The sequence below is a fragment of the Argentina silus genome (assembly GCF_951799395.1).
Source record: "Argentina silus genome assembly, chromosome: 6".
In the NCBI taxonomy this organism is placed as follows: Eukaryota; Metazoa; Chordata; class Actinopteri; order Argentiniformes; family Argentinidae; genus Argentina; species Argentina silus.
This window is the reverse complement of record NC_139660.1, coordinates 18779807-18803125: the sequence shown is the minus strand read 5'-3', so window position 1 is coordinate 18803125 and position 23319 is coordinate 18779807. Positions and strand designations below refer to the sequence as shown.

At 47.7% G+C, this 23319-nt stretch overlaps 1 protein-coding gene across 1 annotated transcript; it reads left to right on the top strand.

The window, feature by feature from the left end:
* Nucleotides 1-887: 887 nt before the first annotated feature.
* jak1 (Janus kinase 1) lies at nt 888-22032 on the top strand. The gene is made up of 24 exons (XM_083671279.1): nt 888-1118; nt 5265-5470; nt 7796-7919; nt 9048-9201; nt 9388-9551; nt 9820-10195; nt 11295-11477; nt 11762-11919; nt 12341-12455; nt 13106-13295; nt 16016-16125; nt 16314-16466; nt 16644-16731; nt 16893-17020; nt 17187-17322; nt 18118-18269; nt 18504-18654; nt 19198-19286; nt 19416-19608; nt 19720-19844; nt 20183-20355; nt 20665-20782; nt 21526-21636; nt 21893-22032. The coding sequence occupies exons 2-24, from the start codon at nt 5272-5274 to the stop codon at nt 21998-22000; spliced, it is 3498 nt and encodes a 1165-aa protein (XP_083527405.1). The 5' UTR covers nt 888-1118; nt 5265-5271; the 3' UTR covers nt 22001-22032.
* Nucleotides 22033-23319: the final 1287 nt, after the last annotated feature.

Here is a 23319-nt window from a genome sequence, read left to right as displayed (position 1 = left end):
TGACCAATTAGTCTACTTAATTATCAACATTTCAATAAAGAGAGGGCAATACATTGAAGATGTTAAGTACTGATTGACATGGTCAAATACAAACAGGATTGTGGCGGGGATTTCCTCTTAAAGGACAATCAATGTTTCCTGTAACCTACACACAAGTGATGGATTTTTGAGCAAAGCTATAGGTAAGTGATATTACTGTAACAGATAAAAGGAATCGATTTTGTTAACAATGTATTGTAAATTATATATTAAAAAACGTTCACTCTCACTACAATAATATTGACATCTTGAGTACCCCTTTTGAAGAAAAAATACCACAAACATTAATGTGTTCTTAGCGTCCTGCACCCACTGAATAATGATGTCATGGTGTATGGGTAACATGAGCCCTACCTTAGTGACAATGACATCTCAGTTATGCCACCAAATCCCCATTACTTGGCAAAACTAAATCTGAAATATGGGAGGGCTTTTGGTAATATTTTGTTTTTATGTAACCTTTATTCACCCAGGGCGACACACTGGACACACTTTTTGCAGTAGAAAAAACTGTAGGGATGGACTTATTATCTTTGGGGAAAGTCACAAGGACACGTTACAACAATACCTAGAAAACTTGTCCCATCAAATCCAGAAATGTCCAGAAGTTAATTAAAGTAACCTACAATTAAAAATGCTTATAACACACGTACGCACACACACACACACACACACACACACACACACACACACACACACAGTATATTGAAGCTGTACCTACCCACAAAACTGTACCTACCCACTTCAGCAGAGACTACTGCCCCCCTCTAGGGTTAACCCGCTGACTGAAGGACAAAGGCACCAATCAGCATTCGCCTACCGAGCTTGCTGTTACACTATTTTCGGGAATAGGGTCGTAGCTTGACAGGAAAAGGGTTCGAAGATTATGAATGCCCACAACCAGAGCGAAAAGACAGTCCTCTCTCGAAACATTTTTTATTTTTAGAATAACCTACATTTCCTTCTCGAAAACAAGTATATATATATATTTCTACAGAACGGAGAGTTGTTTTTTTTCGGGATCTAAATGAACAGAACGATACGGAAGTAACTTGCCAGCTGTCTGGCTAGCTTGCTAGGTGAGTAAAGATCGCTTGAAAAAAGCTGTTCTCATTTCCATGTGAAAAAAAAAGCTCCTGTAAAGCTACTGTAAGCAGACACCTAGCTGTCGCTCCACTCTCTGCCATGTCAATAGCTTAAACAGTAGGCTAGCAAATAATATGATTGTTGTTTCATTTGACTAACACTGTTTAGCGTACGGGGCTAATGCATTCTAGCGGCAGGTCTATACTATAGCTCTAATGTAGCTCTGCTGTTTTTTTGGACTGGACTGCGCGTATAGGCTTAAATGCGCATAAAAACAACTTGACTTTGTCTAGCACAGTCATTAATGAGGCAAGCAAAAAAAAAAAAACATGCTGTCGCCCAAGCAACATTTGTAACAATTTCTCAGTCAAGTAGTTGTTACGTCGTTGTTACATTTGTGCTGATACAGTAATAATAATAATAATAATAATAATAATAATAATAATAGAATGTTTTAATGATTCACGTGGAATGAGGTCCGTGTATTGCGTGCAGGCTTACAGCATATGACTCTCCCCCCTGGTCACTTTCCAACTTTTCCGACGCAAATAATGTTCGCGAAAACTCCTCCACGGCGTTGCACGTCACGAATGTCTTGACATGTGCTTAGCATGCATGAATTGAAGTTCATGTTGAATGTGTGTGTGGTTTTGTGTTGTCATGCCGATGGGCATCGTGAACATCGATTGTACCTATGGTACGTGCAGGCGGGTTTGTAGCCTGCCAGTTACCCAATATCCTGCAATAATGATGTGTGACACGGAGAGATTTAGGCCTACATAAACAGGTTGACATTTTCCCCGCGAATTGAACACTAGATAGGTCTATGTATTGGACAATATCAAGGGGCTTGGCGATGGCGATATATTCTTCTTAATAAAGCACGGTCATTTAATCTGAAGCCGATGGTCAAGGTTTTAATGACTCGGGTAGGAAGAACCGATTCAATGAGCATAAAACTGATCGGCAGCATCAGCCAAGTGACGGAACGAAAAGGCTGGTGTTGCAATTTATAGATAAGGAAGTGAATCATCATCAACTCTCCGTTTCAGACTGATAACACATCTTTGCATTTCTGAGTAATAACTGGATTTGGCTCAAAATCAAGACGATGTAAGTGAAGACAAAACAAAGTGCTACAAGTAAGATAAACAAAATCCGTACATGGAATTTGATTCATGCTTGCCAATATCAGGTGTAGCTGATCAGGTGGGATAAACACACCCCAGAAGAGAAGCATAATCAAATGGTTCAGGAGAGATTCACTGGCCCGGAATGGCATCTTCACCATCACACTAGTGGAGTGTTATGCAAGTGTGTGGTGAGGTAGGTTTCAGGGAAAACAGACCAACAGTTGCCCATCATAGGCACAGTTGCCTATGCCTATGATGATCATCCTTAATTACATGTATCTCACCAGTCAAGTCTCTTTTTCAGTTGTAGGCATCATTAATATGATAGGCTAATATCTTCCCTTGATCTAAGGCTAGCGCATATCTATAACACATACAACCTGTATTAGATTATTGATACATTACTGTTGTTAAATGTGTTATGACAGTTTAAAGCCCTACATTATTGTATTTTTAAAGTTTTTATTTTTATCACTGGGATGTACACTCACAGAGCACTTTATTAGGAACACTATACTAATACTGGGTCGGGCCTCCCTTTGCTCTCAAAACAGCCTAAATTCTTCGTGGCATTGATTCCACAAGATGTTGGAAACATTCCTTTGAGATTCTGATCTATGATGACATGATTGCATCATGCAATTCCTGCACATTTTTCAGGTGCACTTTCAAGCTGTGAATCTCCCGTTCTACCACATCCCAAAGGTGTTCTATTGGGTTCAGTTCCGGTGACTGGGAAGGCCACTGAAGAATACTGAACTCATTGTCATGTTCATGAAACTAATTTGAGATGACTTTTGCTTTGTGACATGGTGCATTATCATGCTGGAAGTAGCCATTAGAAGATGGGTAAATTGTGGCCATGAAGGGATGCACATGGTCAACAACAATACTCAAATAGGCTGTGGCATTCAAGCGATGATTGATTGGTATTAAGGGGCCCAAAGTGTGCCAAGAAAACATTCCCCACACCATGACACCACCTTCACCATGAGAAGGTGTACAGGTGTTCCTAATAAAGTGTTGAGTGAGTGTATAGCGATATGTTGTGTTATGATTTTCCCTTTTTATCTATGGTACAGTACCATTATATTTGTAAGATGTAAGAAATGAAAATGTATTTTGATTATATAATTCTGAAATTATGCAGTATTGTATTTTTGTGATTTGATGTGTCATTTGCATATGTTTTGACTAGGAGCCTACAGTAGCCAAGTATTCTCATCTCAAGCACACACACACACACACACACACACACACACACACGTACAAACTCTGAAGCTCTCACACGGCTCCACCGATTTCCTATAAAGGTAAAGTTGATTAACCACATGCAACCACAGCTGGGTGGCATAGGTGTGGGTCATGGTGTATTAGAATACCAGCAGTCAGTTGATTGTCAACAAGCCTTAGGCAGCTGGGCTGCGTGGTAGGCTAGTTTCTAAGCTTAATATGATTACCATTGTGGCAGTGGAGCATGAGAATGTGTGCTAGCAGGCCTAATATGAGAGTGATCTGTCTAATCGCATGATGATGACAGTACAGTACCGAACTTCCCCCTGTAAAACCCCACAACGCTAACAGACATTTAGACTTAGACTTAGATTTAGTAAGCAAGCAGTAACTGCATGAGCAGCAAACCAGACAATGAAACAACATCATACTGCATCATATTGAGGCTTAATTGGTGTCTCTTCCTGTTTTTGTACTTGTCGACAACAGTAGTCTTTATGTTGGGAATATATAAAGAGAGAGGCAAGGGGGTTTTAGCATCCCTGAGTCACTGAGAGGACAAGCTACATGCTCTGATAAGCAAGGATACAGTATGACTGAGTCTGACTCATCCAAAATTACAAAGGTCAGTTGTAGAATGTTTCGGTTTGTTTTGTTCAGTTAGCCTTTAACTTGATTGATTGACCGTAAAGAGTGTGTGTGTGTGTGTGTGAGTGAGAGAGTGTGAGTGTGTGTGTGTGTGTATTGGAACAGAACTAGGAACACAAAGGCCAGTTCTGTTTTGCACGGCGTAGCATTTCTGTGCCCAGTTACCTCTCTGTTGTCCTTAGCCATTTCTGAGTGTATTGAGCTGCAGAAGCATCTGTGTAGCATCTTCACAGCCATCCATCTCCTCCTGCTTTACTGTCCTTTCACCTCCACATTGACCCTCTCTAGCCTCTAGAAGCCGTGTGTGTGTGTGTGTGTGTGTGTGTGTGTGTGTGTGTGTGTGTGTGTGTGTGTGATGGGGGCTACTCTGGGATGTTCTGACTGAGGGAACACTTCACCTCCTCACAAGGTGTTACACCACTGATTCCCCCCCTAATCTCTCTCACACACACACACACACACACACACACACACACACAGTAGGTCAGAGCCCTGTCACCACGGGTGATGGGCTGATTAGGGATGTTATGACACACAGCGTGTGTCCTTGCCACTGAGGGTACCGCTGTACATAAAGGGGGAGGCTGTGGGGAACTAATGGCCTCATCTGCATGCAGAGGGGGGACACACTCTCTTCTCCCACTCCCCCTCTCCCCCTCTCCCCCTCCCCCCTCCTCCTCCGGGGTGATGGGGGACATGGTGTCCGCGGTGAACCCCAGGGAGCCCTGTGCTGGGTGGGCGTGTCGCGTGTAAGAGGCGTTCATGACATCCTTTCAGTGGGTGTGTATTGGGTGAAGTGACCTCACTGCAGTGGGCCTGGGTTGTGGGAATGACGTCGCCCCGAGTGGGTGTGCACGACCTTCAGTGAGATGATGTTCGTCGGTGTGTGAGTTGCGGTTATGGTATTAAACCCCCGGGTGTGAGTCATCAAATAGATGGAGGAGTCAGCATCATTGCCACTCTTTTCGACAACAGTGAGCTCACCTCTCGGATCGATCCATTGCACACACACACGCACACGCGCGCACGCACACACACACACACACACACACACATTACCTCAAGCGCTGCTGCTTGCACTTGGATTATGTTGACATCCATCCATCCATCTGCCCTCCCCTCCAGAGTCTGGATGCCAAGTCTTGGGGTGATGGAGCTGGGCAGGCAACTGTGTGGGAAGATGAGGAGGTCGCGGAGGGCCGAGGCCCCCGTCCCAGCACCCATGAGGGGCTTAGAGATCCACTTCTACCTGCCCGACACCCACCAGCTGGAGTACCTCAAGGACCGCCACACCGCTGAGGACCTCTGTGTGGACGCAGCCAAGAAATGCTGTAAGTCTGACCTCCTCTCTGTGTCTGTGTCTGTGTCTGTGTCTGTGTCTGTGTCTGTGTCTGTGTGTGTATCTGTCTGTCATTAGGTGTTTTGTGTGTGATGTTATGGACTTCCTTGATGTCTTGTGTCACCCCTGTTTGACCGGCGAGGGACATTAACAGGGGATTTATTGCTTCAAGCCTGGTCACCAGAACTAATGAGAGACAAGTGTCCTGGCCTGGGCTCAGGCTGTCTTGTCTGGGCCACAGAGACCTCCATTGTGCGTCTAATGTGAGCAGCAGAACCGTCACGTGTTAAACTGGTAACAGGCAGGACGAAGCGGTCACATAACCCCACAACTGTCACAATTGGAGACCTCTTATGACACGCGTTTTGTGAAAACATGACAAAGGCGAATCTGTGTGGCTGGCTGAGGTTTTGTAAGCAAACAACTTCCCTAATGTTGATGATGGCTTTCATAACGGCCATGGCTGCTGAATGAGTGGGGTAGGGAGGGGGGAGGGGGGAGGGGGGAGGGGGAGGCTTTCAACAGGGTTAGAGAGGGAAGGGGGGAGGGAGTTTAAACAGGGTTAGAGAGAGAAGGGGGGGAGGGAGTTTAAACAGGGAAGAGGGAAGGGGGAGGTAAAAGAAGGAAAGACAGAAAGAGAGAAGAAGATGGGGTCTGGCTGTTCCTTTCAGAAGCACCGAAACAAGATGGCCGCCGGGTCGGGGCCAGGGTCGGACGGCTTCAGGAATGTCCTCTTGGCAAAGGCCAAGGCTACAACACTGGCCAGGGCAGAGAGGGGGAGAGGAAGGGAGAGGAAACGCATACAAGATCCCGGTACAGCAAAGCTGCAGAACGATCCAAGTTCATACATCCACAAATACACACCAGATATACACAAGCAGAGGAACTGCCAACACAAATCTATGACCTGTTTATAGTCATGCAAAAGAGGTTACACCGTATAAAGAGGGGCCGTGTGTGTGTGTGTGTGTACATAGCAACCACAGAACAAAGAAGCTGAGGAAGTGTCCTGGCTCCCTACCTTTCCTGTCTCTGCCCACATTCTTTAGGAACAATACCTATCAAATTGCTCCCCAGTTAAAAGGTTTCGCTGAAACACGCTTACAGTATTGTGTCAGGACAGTTAACACTAATTTTGTTTGTCTACTTACACTCACCGGCCACTTTATTAGGTTCACCTGTTCAACTGCTCAGTAACGCCAATATCTAATCAGCCAATCACATGGCAGCAACTCAATGCATTTAGGCATGGTCAAGACGACCTGCTGAAGTTCAAACCAAGCATCAGAATGGGGAAGAAAGGTGATTTAAGTGACTTTGAACGTGGCATGGTTGTTGGTGCCAGACGGGCTGGTCTGAGTATTTCAGAAACTGCTGATCTACTGGGATTTTTATGCACAACCATCTCTAGGGTTTACAGAGAATGGTCGGAAAAAGAGAAAATATCCAGTGAGCGGCAGTTCTCTGGGCGAAAATGCCTTGTTGATGCCAGAGGTCAGAGGAGAATGGCCAGACTGGTTCGAGATGATAGAAAGGCAACAGTAACTCAACTAACCACTCGTTACAAGGATATTTATCTGAACTTTTCCGACCTGGTGTTTGAAGGATGTTTTGGTGTCTGTTTTGATATCTGTCTGATGACTGTCTGGGGAGTTATCCTGGCCAACAAAAAGGGTTTGTCCAGAGATCCTTTCCCACACTACTGCGTAGAGCTCCCGGCTTCCCAATCTTTCCAGTGTGGTGTGACTTCCTGAAACCTCCATGGCCAACATGACCCCTGATCCCCCCCCCCCCCCGTCCTCCTTCCCGAACCAAACAAAGGCTTTCACTGTGAAGATGAGACATGAACATGAAGTCATGGAAATGGTCCCCCATGTTTCCATTCAGCACACGCTGAGTGATACTGTACATCACCGTGGGTCTGCCGCCATCTTGACGTGGCGGTTGAGATTCGGGTTGAGATTGCCACCGAAAACAAAAAAAGTCATGTCGCGAAGAAGTAATGAAAAGCTGCGGGAAAAAAACTCTAAAAACATGTATCGCTTCTGCAGAGATGGGGTATACTGTACCATGGGCTCTTTGAATAGGGTAGAACAGTCACTTGGATGTGTGTCATGTTGTGACTGAATCAGTGGAAGCCGGTGGACGGGCATGGAATGAGGAACGTGTGTTGGATACCTTCCCTCCTTCTGTTCCTTGCGTTTACAATGAAGCCCGTCCTCCGATTTCTACCCCCCACCCCCCAGCCTCCACATAGACTGAATGTACCCTGACTGCGTCTCCTCCCACCCCCCCCAACCCCTCTCTCTCTTCCCAGATATCTCCCCCCTGTGCCAGTACCTGTTTGCCCTGTACGACGAGAGCAGACAGCTGTGGTACGCCCCCAACCACATCTTCAATATCACAGAGGAGACCTGCATCAAGCTGCACTACCGCATGAGGTAATGACACACACACACACACACACACACACAACCCCTCATCACAACAAGCATTACTCTTCATCTCTATCTCAGTCTCTCATCTGCGTGTGTGTGTGTGTGTGTGTGTGTGTGTGTGTGTGTGTGTGCGTGCTGGTAACTCGCCTCGCCCTCACACACCGTCGATGCCAACTATGCATCTGTTGCCTGTGTCGTCGCCCGCAGCACTGACTGCGATCAGTCAGCTTTGTCGTCCCGATGCATGCATGCGAATCTGTCCACCCGATTCAATCAATCAATCAAATGTACTCAAAGGCACTTTTTAAAAAAAATTGTTTTAATTATTATTATTATTATTTTATTTTTTACAAAGACTGGCATTGGCTCTTGCTTGACTTGTACATTAAAGGAGATTACAGAGTACAGCCACCCAGGGAGGAGGATCTGCCCGAGGACAAGTGTGTGTGTGTGTGTGTGTGTGTGTGGGGGGGGGGGGGGGGGGGGTTATATATGAACGGTATGCTCTCACAGACGTGTGTGTGTGTGTGTGTGAACAGCCCTGAGCGCAGTAATACGGTGGAGATGTTGTGTTGAAAACAGTCCAAGGGAAACAACGGGGAAGGAGAGAAAACATGTGGTGTCACGCCCTCACTCCCTCTTTCATGGTTCCCTTGTTTTCCTCCTGACAATAGAGGAGGAAGGGAGGGCGTGTGACTGTGGTGACAGACTCCATGAGCGGGCCGTATTGTGGCAGGCGGAATTTGCAACGAAGCGGACTTTGTATGAAGACAAACAAACGCACGCACGCACACATTTATGTACACACACACACACACACACGCATTATTGGTACTGTAACATTGTCTGTTCCACAGTGCTTCAGCGTGTCTGGCTGCTTCTCAGCAGTTATGGAAATGTAAACAAAACGCAGTTCGGGGTCAGATGGCGATTTCTCCCTCGCATAAACAACAATCGTTCACGTTTACGACGCTTGGCTGTTGTTTTTGTCCTTCAGCTTTTGTGTAGTGCTTTTGTTTGACTATTTTTTTTTTTACTTTTATTTGATAAACACTTGTTCCCGCTTGTTCGTCACACACACACACACACACACACACACACCAATTAAAGTGTCCTTTTCTCGCCTTTCAGGTTTTACTTTGCTAACTGGCATGGTACCAGTGAGGGGGAGTCTCCGGTGTGGAGACACTGCATCAGCAAGCTGAGAGGGGGGCTGAGCCCACAGAAGATACCAGAGGGGACCCCGCTACTGGACGCCGCCTCCCTTGACTACCTATTCGCCCAGGTCAGTGTGTGTGTGTGTGTGTGTGTGTGTGTGTGTGTGTGTGTGTGTGTGTTAAAACAGTATGTACACAAATATCTTTAAGTGAGTGTGTGTGTGTGTGTGTGTGTGTGTGTGTTAAAACAGTATGTACACAAATATCTTTAAGTGAGTGTGTGTGTGTGTGTGTGTGTGTGTGGTGTGTTCCAGGGCCAGTATGACTTCCTGAAGGGTCTGGCTCCTCTGCGTAGCTCTCAGAATGAGGCGGAGCTCCATGAAATAGAGAATGAGTGTTTAGGGATGGCTGTGCTGGCCATCACTCACTACGCCATCTCCAGAGACATGCCCTTGGCAGCAGCCTCCGCAGAGATCAGGTGAGACGCACACACACACACACACACACACACACGAGTACACACCCGCAAGCACACACACACACACACACACACACACACACACTGACACACACACTTACTGATACTGTACACAGACTCCGAGATATATACACACACACACACACACCCTGTTAAACATGCACTGTATCATGGAAATGAAGGAATGAAAACTCCACCCAATCCCCCAACTGCCTCTCTTATCCTATATTTAATCTCTTCCTCCCCCCCTGCCCTCCCGCCACCTCAGCTACAAGCGCTTCATCCCGGAGAGCCTGAACAAGAACATCAAGCAGCGCAACGTGCTGACGCGCATCCGCATCAACAACGTCTTCAAGAAGTTCCTGAACGAGTTCAACAGCCGCACGGTGCAGGACAGCAACATCACCCTGTACGACCTGAAGATCAAGTACCTGTCCACCCTGGAGGGCCTGACGGTGGGCTTGGGGTGCGAGGTGCTGGAGCCCCCGGCCCTCAACCTGTCCCAGGAGGGGGAGACCTCCTCCTCCTCCTACTCCTACAGCGGGCCCCTCTCCTCCCCCGGCCACGGCCCAGAGCCCAGCGCGGCCACGGAGGTCCGGATCACCGGCACCACCGGTATCTCCTGGAGGAGGAAGCCCCTGAATGTGAGTCGCGGGACGAGCCAGAGTTTTTTTTCCCGTTTTTTTTTTATCGGGGAGCCCCCTAGCGAACCGCCCAGTCATTTATTCGAAGTCGGGATTAAATGTTTGAGGGGGGGGGGGGATTGATTAATGCTCTGAATGTGTCTTAAAAAGTGAGGGATCAGCCCTCGACGATAACTAGATAAGATAGATGATAATCGTCGTGATAGACACATTTTGTCATTTCGGTGAAATCCGTACTGTATGTTGCCAATAGAATTCCCTGATTCTGAAAGCACACACACACACACGCACGCTACACTCACTCACACGCTCGCAGGCACGCACGCACACACGACACAAATGAAGTCAAATGCAGGCCACAGCAAGAACACAACATTGAGATTATCATGCCAGGAAGACAGCAGCTGTCTGATAAACAGCTTACAGCACTGATGATACACACACACACACACACACACACACACACACACACACACACACACACACACACACACACACACACTGTTTGGTTTTGCCTATTGTCTGGTTTTATTGACAGTATGATAAGCATCTTACTGAAAGATAATACATATAAGGAAGTGTGTTTGAAATAGTGAGATCAAAAACAAGCGTCTAAATGACATTAAGTCAACCGAGGCGGTGCAAACAGAACATAACTGCAGAACAAATAATGAAGGGTTCGTGTCAGATTACACCACGGTTGTCCCCTCGCGAACCGCCCAGTCAAGTCCAGTTTCTCCGGAGGAAATATCTTTTGGCTGGCTGTTGTTCTCGCTCGGGAGACGTAGCTAGGTTTCCACGTTACTTAGGCTACTGTGATTGATAACAGGAAATGAGGGACATATAATAATATTAATAATGTAAAGGTCAATGAAGTCGTGGAGGTTTGAGTTTGTCGTGAAATATAATGAAATATCTGGATCGGGATTAAATGTTTGAGGGGGGGCATTGATTAATGCTCTGAATGTGTCTTAAAAAGTGAGGGATTAGGCCCTCGACCATAACGAGGTAGATGATCATTGTCGTGATTCGTCCACATTTTGTCATTTCGGAGAAATCAGAGAAATCTGCATATTTTGCATTGTATGTTTGCCACTAGAATTCCCTGATCCTGAAAGACAAGACCAAGTCAAAGAAGACCAAGCTGGACGGCAAACACAAGAACGACAAGAAGATGGAGGCCAGCGATGGCTGGGTGACCTTCTGTGACTTCTATGAGATCACACACATCGTCATCAGAGAGTCCTGGGTTACCATCTACAGACAGGACAACAAGAAGATGGTGAGAGACGCGCGCACACACACACACACACACACACACACACAAAAACACTCTCTCTCTCTCTCTGTTTGTGTCTTTCTCTCTCTCTCTCTCTCTCTCTCTCACACACACACACACACACACACACACACACACACACACACCTGGGACTTTAACTGTGATAATCAGTTCTCTTATTAGTTGTTAATAAATGAACCAATTCATGAAGTCTCTGCTGTGTTGTCACTATTCCAGAGTCTGCATTCTGTATCTGTGTCTAACCCCCCCCCCCCCCCCCCCCCCAGGAGGTGCAGCTGCCGTCCAGGGGCGATGCGTTGGCGTTGGCGGCCCTGGTGGACGGGTACTTCCGCCTGACGGTCGACGCCCATCACTACCTGTGTACAGAGGTGGCCCCCAAATCAGTGGTGCAGAACCTCCAAAACGGCTGTCATGGACCCATCGGGTCAGCACACACTCTCTGTCTGTCTGTCTGTCTGTCTGTCTCTGTCTAGATTTCTGTTTCTACATCTCTGTTTCTCTCTCTCTCTCTGTATGTATGTCTCTGTCTCTGTCTGTATGTCTCTGCCTGTCTGCCTCTGTCTATATTTCTGTTTCTACATCTCTGTTTCTCTCTCTCTCTCTCTCTCTCTCACTCACATAACCCCAACTCTTGTCTGCCTCTATTCATCTCCCCATTCTCCATTCTCTCTTGTCTTTATTTACTCTCTCTCTCTACATACCGTATCTGCCCTTCCATCATCTCTCCAGTGTCATATTTCATGTGCCGTGTCGGTCTGTCTAAGCTGTTGTTGAATGTAGCAGTTGTTGTTTCTGCCCACCTGGTCCTGCCTCCCCCCCCCCCCCCCCCCCCTCCCCCCCTCCAGGACAGAGTATGCCATCCAGAAGCTGCGTCTGGAGGGGAACCAGGAGGGAACCTACGTCCTGCGCTGGAGCTGCACAGACTACAACTACATTATCATGACTGTGGTCTGCACCGAGGTACACACACACGCACACGTGCACGCATGCGTACACATAGACACACGCACTCACTCATTGTTTGGTTTTGCCAGTTGTTTGGTTTGTTGTATAAACACAGTATGATAAACATCTTCCTGAAAGATAATACATATAAGGAGGTTTGTCTGTCTGTTTGTGTGTGTGTCTATGTGCAAAGTGTGTGTGTGTGTGTGTGTGCCTGCCTGTGTGTGTGTGAGATCTATTCTAAATGGGTTTAGTTTAATAATTGAGAATAGCATGTGACTTACAAGCAGAACTGGATCTGTTCCAAGCACTACAGCCTCCCGCTTTGGTCCAATCTAAAGAATGTTCAACTTACCTGGCTTGATAGCATGACATATGATAAAACTATGCAACATTTGTAGTAATAGCATTCCTTATCCGTTCCTTATTCCTTAAACGCAACTTTTGTATTTTGTCGATACCATATTTTCCTCTGTCTCTCTCTTCTCCCCCCTTCTGATGTCCCTCAACTGACCCCTCTCCCTTTCGCTCCTGGTCCCTTTCCTCCCTCTCTCCCATCCTTCCTTCCCTCCCTCCCCCACCCTCACTGACCCCTCTCTCTTTCTCTCCTGGTCCCTCTCCTCCCTCTGTCACTTTTACTCCACTTTTACTCCCCCCCCCCCCAGGTGGACACGTGTGGGGTACGTCAGTATAAGAACTTCCAGGTGGAGGTTGGTTCAGATGGGTTCCGTCTGTATGGGACTGAGACGTTCAGGACGTCTCTGAGAGAGCTGCTGGACCACCTGGCCGGGCAGAATCTACGCACCGACAACCTCCGCTTCCAGCTCCGCCGCTGCTGCCCACCCCAGCCCAGAGGTACACACACACACACACACACACACACACACACACACACACACACACAGACAACACACACACACCAGGAGGCATACACACACACGCACACACGCACCGTTACCTGCCCCAGCCCAGAGGTATACACACACACACACACACACACACACACACACTCACACAGGAGGCATACAAACACCAGGAGGCATACACACACACACACACACACACACAGGTTGGAATTTACCTACTGATTGGCTGCAGTGCCCTTCTGTAGGCCACCAATGAAAGATTTCTCAGTTCACATTTTGAACAGACAACTTGCTTTAGGCATATAAAACCTAGTAATAACAGCTGTTTACACAAACTGGTTTTTCTGGCCTCTGAATAAAGTTAAATTATTGCAACGGCCTGATGGCCTTAGTGCCCTGGCATTTGGCCATAGGGCCGTAACAAATGTTGTCCTTTCCAAGGCCAGGCCTTCAGGCCTCACACACACACACACACACACACACACACACACACACACACACACACACACACACACACTGCTGCCTGCCCTCAGTCCAGAAGTAACACTTCCTTACCCTCACACACACAAACACATTCTAGCCGGACAATAGGGAGGTATCACTTCAGCTTTTAGTATTTTTTCAACCTCTTTTAAATGTCACACTGCCCTTTACACACACGCACACACACACACACACACACACACACACACACACACACACACACACACACACACACACACTACTTAACTGTATGCCCTGAGCCTGCTCCTACAGTACTATGGCTAACTGACTGGATGTCTTCAGGTGTGTGTGTGCTGGGGTGTGCGTGTGTGTGTGTGTGTGTGTGTGTGTGTTTGTGTTCAGCGCGCTGTCTCATATCCACTGTGTTCTGGGCCTCTGACCTTCATGCTGTTTACATCATGATCTCCGGTTTCCCTTTTCAATGGTTACCATGGTGAGGGGGGATGGGGGGGTGTTAACATAGGGTCAGGTGATCGGTGTGACCGTTGCATTGGTTCCAGTCTATCTGCATTGATACGGAAGTATGGTGGAGTGCACACTGATTCCTAGTATGATTCCTAGTATGAGGAGTCAACACAGAAGAGTTGTGTCTGTGTGTGTGTCTGTCTGTCTCTGTGTGTGTATGTGTGTATGTTTATCTGTGTGTGTGTGTGTGTGTGTTTGTGTGTGTGTAGCTGGGTGAGCAGCTACAGTTTTGTTTACATCCCCAGTGGCAGGAAGAGAAAGTTGTAAATGTGGTTTTCCGGAGCTGATCTGTTTACTTGTATACTGAATCGTATGGCTGGTGTTGTGAATCGTTTTTAGACAAGATTAGTAGATGAAATGTTTTCACTGCTTTGCCTTACAAAAAAGTGGGATACTGCGATTGCGGTTCTGCAAATATTTGACTTTTTAAGCACTTTTACAGACATTTCTGTCAGAGAAACATTTCCTGATGTGCTCCAAATATCACAAAATTCGCTGAGATCGAATATTGGCATAGCTCTATTGTGTGTGCGCATGTGTGTTCGTCCTCGGTTGCAACACCGGCAGATATAGTTTTTTGGGCTGAGTAGAGACATTTTTTGAAACCACAAAAGTTCTTTGTCACATTACTTCCTCACACTGCGGGGGTGTACGACACACACACACACACACACACACACACACACACACACACACACACACACACACACACACACACACACACACACACACACACACACACACACACACACACACACATTGTAAGCGAACCCATCAGATAGAAGTGCACGTGTCAGACACAACCCAGTCACTTGACCTCATTATTCTTCTTTGTTGCGACATGCTGGGAGATAACGGCAGAGAGACATATCGCTGCTCGCTCGACACACCACATCCCCAACGAGTCACACCGGTGCACGCCACCAACCAATCAGAGGCGTCTCTGCTTTTGCACAACCTGAAAGCGATGTCGGGGTGTGTGTGTGTTCCCCCCCGGCTATCACGGCGCGTGTGTTTTTCCGTTCGGACTTGCACACTATGGACTAAATAATCACATCGCGATACGTTCGCTCGATGCGGCGATGGTGGTGCGCTTGACAGGGTTAAAAACAAGTGCCAACCGGACGAACAGAAAGCGAACTCGATACCATAAGCAGACGAAACACATCTTATTTGAAGTTCCGTACTGTGTCAATGAGTATTTGTGGTCCTCTGTGGCTCAGTCGGTGGAGCATGGCGCTAACAACGCTGAGGTTGTGGGTTTGATTCCCGATGGGACCATATATACTGAAATGTACGCACTCACTGCACTGTAAGTCGCTTTGGATAAAAGCGTCAGCTAAATGGCATAGATATTTGGTTCTGCCGAGTGAGTGTCAAAAGAATGGTCTCTCTTGCGGTATGGATATTGCGGGTGTTCCCCCTTGCGGGTGTTCCCCCATACGATGGTGACACGATATGTCGTGCAGCCCTAGTTTAAAAAAAATAAATAATAATAATGTTTTTTTTAGGGCATTTCTGCTTTTATTGGGATAGAGACAGTAGAGATTGGCAGGAAGGATGAGAGAGAGAGGAGGGATGACATGCAAGATAGGTCGAGGGTCGGAATCGAACCAGGAACCTTGCGATTACGTGGTAAGCGCATTAGTGTGCTACGCCACTAAGCGCCCCCAGCCCTAGTTTTTTAGTTGTTTTTTTTACGTTGGGTGAAACAGCATGTCTCCGACCTGTGTGTTCCAGAGGTGTCCAACCTGCTGGTGGTGACCAAGGACAGAGCCACGGCTCCTCAGACCCCCATGCAGGAGAGCCAGCTCAGCTTCCACAGGATCCTCAAGGAGGAGATTGTACAGGTACCGTACCATCAGGCCATCTATCCATCCATCTGTACCATCCACCCATCTATCTGTACCATCCATCCATCCACCCATCTATCTGTACCATCCATCCATCCACCCATCCATCTCTCCATCCACTCTTCAATGTGTAACCAAGTCATTGTAGATGTATTTTTAAGTGTGATGTGCCTCCTCACCTGCAGGAGGAGCACCTGGGTCCTGGCACGCGGACCAACATCTACGCTGGCGTGCTGAGGGTGAAGAGTGAGGAAGACGAGGATGCTGGGTACTCTTCCGTCCAGAAGGTCAAAGTGGTGCTGAAGGTGCTGGGCTCTGGCCACAGAGACATCTCCTTGGTGAGACAGAGACACACACACACACACCTTGTCCCAATACCTGCTATAACCCTGATTTGTATTTCCTTTGTTGCCGAATAGTAATTATCTTTCTCTTCCCTCCCTTCCTTCCAACCTCCCCCTTCTCTCTCTCTTTCTCCCTCCCTCCCTCCCTCCCTCCCTCCTCTCTCTCATCAGGCCTTCTTTGAAACGGCCAGTATGATGCGACAGGTTTCCCATAAGCACATTGCCCTGCTTTATGGAGTGTGTGTACGTCAGCAGGAGAGTGAGTAGAGCTACAGTGTATATTAATGGGTGGGTGGATGGGTGGGTGGGTGTGGTATGGTCTGTCTGTCTGTCTGTCTGTCTGTCTGTGTGTGTGTGTGTGTGTGTGTGTGTGTGTGTGTGTGTGTGTGTGTGCTGACTGTCTCTCTCTCTCTCTGACAGATATCATGGTGGAGGAGTATGTAGAGGAGGGTCCGTTGGATCAGTTCATGAGGAGACAGCAGGATCCTCTCAGCACACCATGGAAGTTCCAGGTGGCCAAACAGCTGGCCAGTGCTCTCAGTTACCTGGTGAGAGAACGCACACACACACACACACCCTTAAACACATACACTTAAACACACTCACATGAAGGCAATCCCAATATGTGGACACTGTGTGTGTGTGTGTGTGTGTGTCTCTCATACCTCTGCTAACTGTTAGGTCTCTGCTGTGTGTGTGTGTGTGTGTTGGTAGGAGGATAAGAAGCTGGTTCATGGCTTTGTGTGCACTAAGAACATTCTGCTGGCAAGAGACGGCCTGGTCAACGAGGGAGGACCCTTCATCAAACTCAGCGACCCTGGCATCCCCATCACTGTGCTGACCAGAGAGGGTAACACACACACACAGACAGACAGACAGACAGACAAAAACACACACACACACACAACTGATAACTATGTTCATTGTCCTGATGGTCATCAGTTTGATATGTTGCATGCATGACAAATGTGCACATTTTATGCAAGATGGGGAACATGGTGTAAGTCGAAGCTGTGTTAGATACAGGAAGCTGACATTCACGCGTTTTATTCAGCCCTGCTGACCAAAGCTAGGCTCTGTTTTATCAGATTAGTAGATGAGTAGTTTTTATTTTTTCTGGTATTTGACTCAAGGACACTTCTCAAATTCCACATTTCCCTCAAATCCCTTAAATAGCATCATATTTCTGCTCTATGAACATTTTACTGTAGCAGTGTTAATAATGCATCCTGGCTTAAGATGTCTGAGTCGAAGAAATGGACTGGAAATGTCCACTGGGACCACAGCTTTCTCAGATGGGAACACTCCACCCCCCCCCCCTCTCTCTCTCCCTCACTCCTCTTTTTCCCAAGTCCCTTGTTTTCCCTTCTTGCTATTTCCTCCTCCTCCACCCCTCTTTCTCTTTTTGATAGTAATGCATCTGTCAGTGGGTTGTCAGTGATGAAGCCCTACAGGCAAACAGGTGTCAACTGTGTGTGTGTGTGTGTGTGTGTGTGTGTGTAAGTGTGCATGCGTGCGCGTACTCACGCATATGAATTCTGTATGTTATTCATTCTGTTTATAGAATCTGGTTTTGAACTAATGATTGAGTGTGTACAGCTGTGTTTATGCGGTGTCTGAGGTGTGTGTTTATGACATTCCACAGAGTGTGTAGAACGTATCCCGTGGATCGCTCCGGAGTGTGTGAATAACACAGCCAACCTGAGCATCGCAGTCGACAAGTGGGGCTTTGGCACCACGCTGTGGGAGATCTGCTACAATGGAGAAGTTCCCCTGAAAGACAAGAAACTCACAGAGGTACACACACACACATACACACACACACACACACCCACCCATACACACATACACACACACACCCACCCACACACCCACTCAGACAAAAAACAGACACACGAAACTCTGTCATGAAAATTCAATGCCCTCGTACTCACAGTTTCTCTCCTCCCCACTCTCTCCTTCTTTCTCCCCCCTCCTTTTTTCTGTTTTCTCTCTCTCTCTCTCCTCCCTCCCATCTCTGTGTGAGAGCAGAAGGAGAGGTTCTATGTGAGAGAGTGTCAGCTGGCGACTCCAGACTGTCGGGAGCTGGCAGAGCTCATGACCCACTGTATGACCTACGACCCCCGCAAACGCCCCTTCTTCAGAGCCATCGTCAGAGACATTGACACACTGGAGGAGCAGAGTACGTGTGTGTGTGTGTGTGTGTGTGTGTGTGTGTGGCCATTCCCATGACTCAGTTCTCAGTAACAGCAGCTTCCTCTCCTCATTGGAGACCAAATTGTTATAGAGTTGGCCTACGTGTTTGTGTGTGGGTGTGGGAGTTCACCAAGTTCCTGTTCAGAGATCTCCCCTGAAACTGGGCCCCATGGCTGCATATCAGCCTCAGTACTCCCACCCTGTGGCCACAGTTGAGTATTGCAGCCACGTTGGCTTATTGTGGTAAATGCACCTTTCAACAAGGCAATATTGCCCAGCAATAAAGTTATGAGTCTGAATCTGGCATTAGTTCCTGCAGGCATGTTTCCTATCATTGTGTGTGTGTGTGTGTGTGTGTGTGTGTGTGTGTGTGTGTGTGTGTGTGTCTGTCTGTCTGTCTGTCTGTCTGTCTGTCTGTCTGTCTGTCTGTCTGTCTCTCCCTCCCTCCCTCCCTCCCCTCACCATTGCCTAGCTGAATAAGAACACTGTGTTGCCATTGTGTAACAGTCTCTGTGTCCCCCTCCACCAGACCCCTCCATCAAGCCTGCTCCCACTCCGGAGGTAGACCCCACTATGTTCGAGAAGAGATTCCTCAAGAAGATTCGGGATCTCGGAGAGGTAATGTATATGTGTGTGTGTGTGTGTGTGTGTCATTGACTGTGTGTGTGTCATTGACTGTGCGTGTATATGTCATTGACTGTGTGTGTGTGTGTGTGTGTGTGTGTGTATGTAATTGACTGTGCGCAGGGTCACTTTGGGAAGGTGGAGCTGTGTCGCTACGACCCCAGGGGGGACCGTACAGGAGAGTTAGTGGCAGTGAAGTCCCTGAAGCCGGAGAACCGGGATGAGCAGAGCAGCAACCTGTGGACTGAGATAGGCATCCTGAAAGAGCTGTACCACGAGAACATTGTCAAATACAAGGGCATCTGCCAGGAGGAGGGTGAGAGAACACACACACACACACAGCAACACACACACACAGTAACACACACAGTAACACACACATTTTCCTACTTGTGTTAAATTAGTGTGTGTGTGTGTGTGTGTGTAGGTGGGCGAGCCATCAAGCTGATCATGGAGTACCTGCCTTCTGGCAGTCTGAAGGAGTACCTCCCTAGGAACAAAGCCCAGACGGACCTGAAGACCCTCCTCAGCTATGCCGTCCAGATCTGCCAGGTACTGGACCATCGGTACCCCTAAACCTGAGAGAAACCCTGACCTGTAACCCCTGACGGAACAGGGGTCAGTTGCCTAAAAGCGTCGTAGTTTCAGAACATTCTCAATAAACAGCCCACTTGCTCGTCCATTGAGTTGTCAGTGCTATTTAGCTGTTTCTCCAAACCGACTAGAAGCCACAGATTGTAAGGTAGGAGGAAAACAGGGGACCATATCGACCAAAAAAAATTTACTTGCTGTTCTGCAAGTCTCTTTGGGTGAAGGCGTCTCCTAAATGTCCTGAATGTTGTGTCAAATACATTTATGAGGAGAAACTCTGACTTGCCTCCTCCATCCAGGGAATGGAGTATCTGGGTTCTCGTAACTACATCCACCGCGACCTGGCGGCCAGGAACGTCCTGGTGGAGAACGACAGCACGGTGAAGATAGGAGACTTCGGCCTGACCAAGAGCATCAAGGACAATGAGGTTTACTACACGGTGAAGGACGAAAATGACAGCCCTGTGTTCTGGTGAGAGGAGGAGGAGGGAGGGAGGGAGATGGAGGGAGGGAGTAAGCGAGAGAGGGAGATACATATTGTAGGACAGAGAGAGAGAGAGAGAAAGAAGAGAAGGAAGAGATGCTGTATGCTGTAGTACGGAGAGACGAAAGGAGAGAGAGAGAGAGAGGGGGGGGCATTCTAGGATGGAGAATGGAGGAGATACAGTATGAGAAAGAGAATGGAGCAGAGATGTTGAGGTAGAATTTTGTGTGTGTGTGTGATGAGTGATGATGATGATGATTGAGGTGTCCCTCTGCTCCCCCCCTCCCCCTGTATCAGGTATGCCCCAGAGTGTCTGGTCCACTGTAAGTTCTACCTGGCCTCAGATGTCTGGTCCTTTGGGGTGACCATGTACGAGCTGTTCACCTACTGCGAGACTGCCTTCAGCCCCATGTCGGTCAGTACACACACACACACACACACACTGTCCACGCACTATTTTTAAATAATCTACATAATACAAGCTCTGACATTTCCACGGTAAGTTTTATAATGAAAGCATCAATCATTGTAATCATGTAACCCTAACTAACCACACTCATTTTGTACACACACACCCAGCACACATGCACACACACAAACCCAGTATGGATGCAAGCACGCACGCACATGCACACACGGGCCTGGATACAGCCTTCTATCCCCTGATTGGGGCCAGATGGTGCCAGTCTCTATGCCCAGGGTGGCAGATGACTCACCAGGGGCTGTGCCCACTCCTTCTAGCCTGCGTGTGTGTGTGTGTGTGTGTGTGTGTGTGTGTGTGTGTGTGTGTGTGTGTGTGTGTGTGTGTGTGTGTGTGTGTGTGTGTGTGTGTGTGTGTGTGTGTGTGTGTGTGTGTGTGTGTGTGTGTGTGTGTGTGTGTGTGTGTGTGTGTGTGTGTGTGTCTCTCACCAACCCCATGATCATCCTGCCAACAGGCAAACTGACTCAACATCTCGTCTCAGCCCCACAAAGGAGGCATGACAGTTGGGTGTCTGTGAGGGTTATATAACAGGTGGTGCTGCTGTACTATGATTCTGAAGCGCAGAGAACGTGACTCACACTCATTTCATCCAGTCTTGGAAGTGTTGAAATGATGAGCGTGGTTAGGAATGTACGGCCTGGTGAATCTTCTCTGAACCTTCTTCTCTGTGGCCGCAGATGTTCCTGGAGATGATTGGTCCAACCCGTGGCCAGATGACGGTGACCCGGTTGGTGACGGCGTTGGAGGAGGGGCAGAGGTTGCCCCGCCCGGACAGCTGTCCTGGAGCGGTAAGAGAGGAGAGGAGGAGGAGGAGAGGAGGGAGGGGGAGGGAGGAGGGGGGATGGGATGGGATAGGATAGGATATCTCATCTCATCTCATCTCATCTCATCTCGTCAGTCCTCCTCACACTGCTTTATATGGAGCTCTTAACGGCCCAACATAGATCATTTTGACGGGCAGGGGGCTTGATTTGTTATGGGGCTAATGTAATTCAAACTGTGTGTGTGTCTGTGTGTCTCTGTGTGTGTGTGTGCGTGTCGCAGGTGTACGAGCTGATGAGGAAGTGCTGGGAGAGCACCCCGGAGAGGAGGATCACCTTCCAGGACCTCATCAAGCACTTCAGCTGCATGCTCGCCAAAAACAGCCTGTAGCCACGGCAACCAACCACCCAACCCCACCCAGCTGCCTTATCAGAGACAATCACACGGGGGGGGGGAGAGGGGGGGGTCAAGGGTGAAAGGTCACAGAAGGAACGCCAGGGGGGACCTGATCTTGAAACCACATGTACCAGAACCGCCGCAACAGACACTTTCCACGCCACTCGAGTTCTTTTACAGTATATTTTCGCCTGTTTTTTTGTTTTTTTTCATAAGAGATATATGACTATATTATAATGAATAATGATATATATATGGACCTTGACCACATATTGTAGCTTTAGACTCCCTTACTGTGATTGAAAGAATGAGTGAGCTAACCAGATTGACCACTGAGCTGTATATACACACACACACACACACACCTGCTAGGAGCCTCTCTTAACAGGCGGTTTGTCTCAGACACAACGTCTGTTGTCCTTATATTGGACAACAGGCGTTGTCCAATATAATTGGACAACGCCTGTTGTCCAATTATAGGGTGGAGACCCACATTCTGAGGTGGAGACCCACATAAAATGTGATTGGACCGTCCTCGAATGAGAAAAAGACGGAATTCTATTGAGCCTGAGAAAGCTCCCCCCCCCCACAACGCTGTTGTTTTTCCATTTTCGTCCTAGAGTTGTTTACAGAACCCTAGCAAGTTAGTTAGAAGTTAACAACAGAGATGTCCAACAGTCTAAACACAAAAAGTGTTTAAAGTTTGAAATATAAAAAAAAAAAACTGGAAAAAAAACGTGCGCGATCGCTTGTGATATCAGATTGGTGCTACGACCGGTCAATCATTTAATTGTCATCAAATCAGTCATATAAACACCAACGGCCCCGCCCACTTCTGACTGCTGTGTAACCGAGCGATGTTTGACAGACTCCAGAGTGGAGCGTGCGGAGTGCTCAGAGTCTGTCGTCGAGAGGCTGGACTACTAGTAACCTGCTATCTATCTATCACTCTATCAGTTTAACCTCACACTTTTATCGGAGAAGAAGAGTCCTTTTGCTGTGTATGTATGGAACCCCTATTATCATCATTTCTGATGTTGAGAGAATGACAAAAAATGGGGAAAAGAGAGAGGTAGATAGAGAGGTGTTCAGTTGGACCGCCCCCACCATGGACACTTCTGAAATGACACATACAGTATATGAGAAGCCATCCCTCCCTCCCTGCTGTGTGATGACTGCAGTAGGAGGGTCTGAGCCATGACAGTTGACCCTCCTTGCTACCTCAGCAACCCTGGATGGAACCCTCCACAGCTCTACAGCCTCAACCAGAACCCTCCGCAGCTCTAGAACCGGAACCAGAACCCTCCACATCT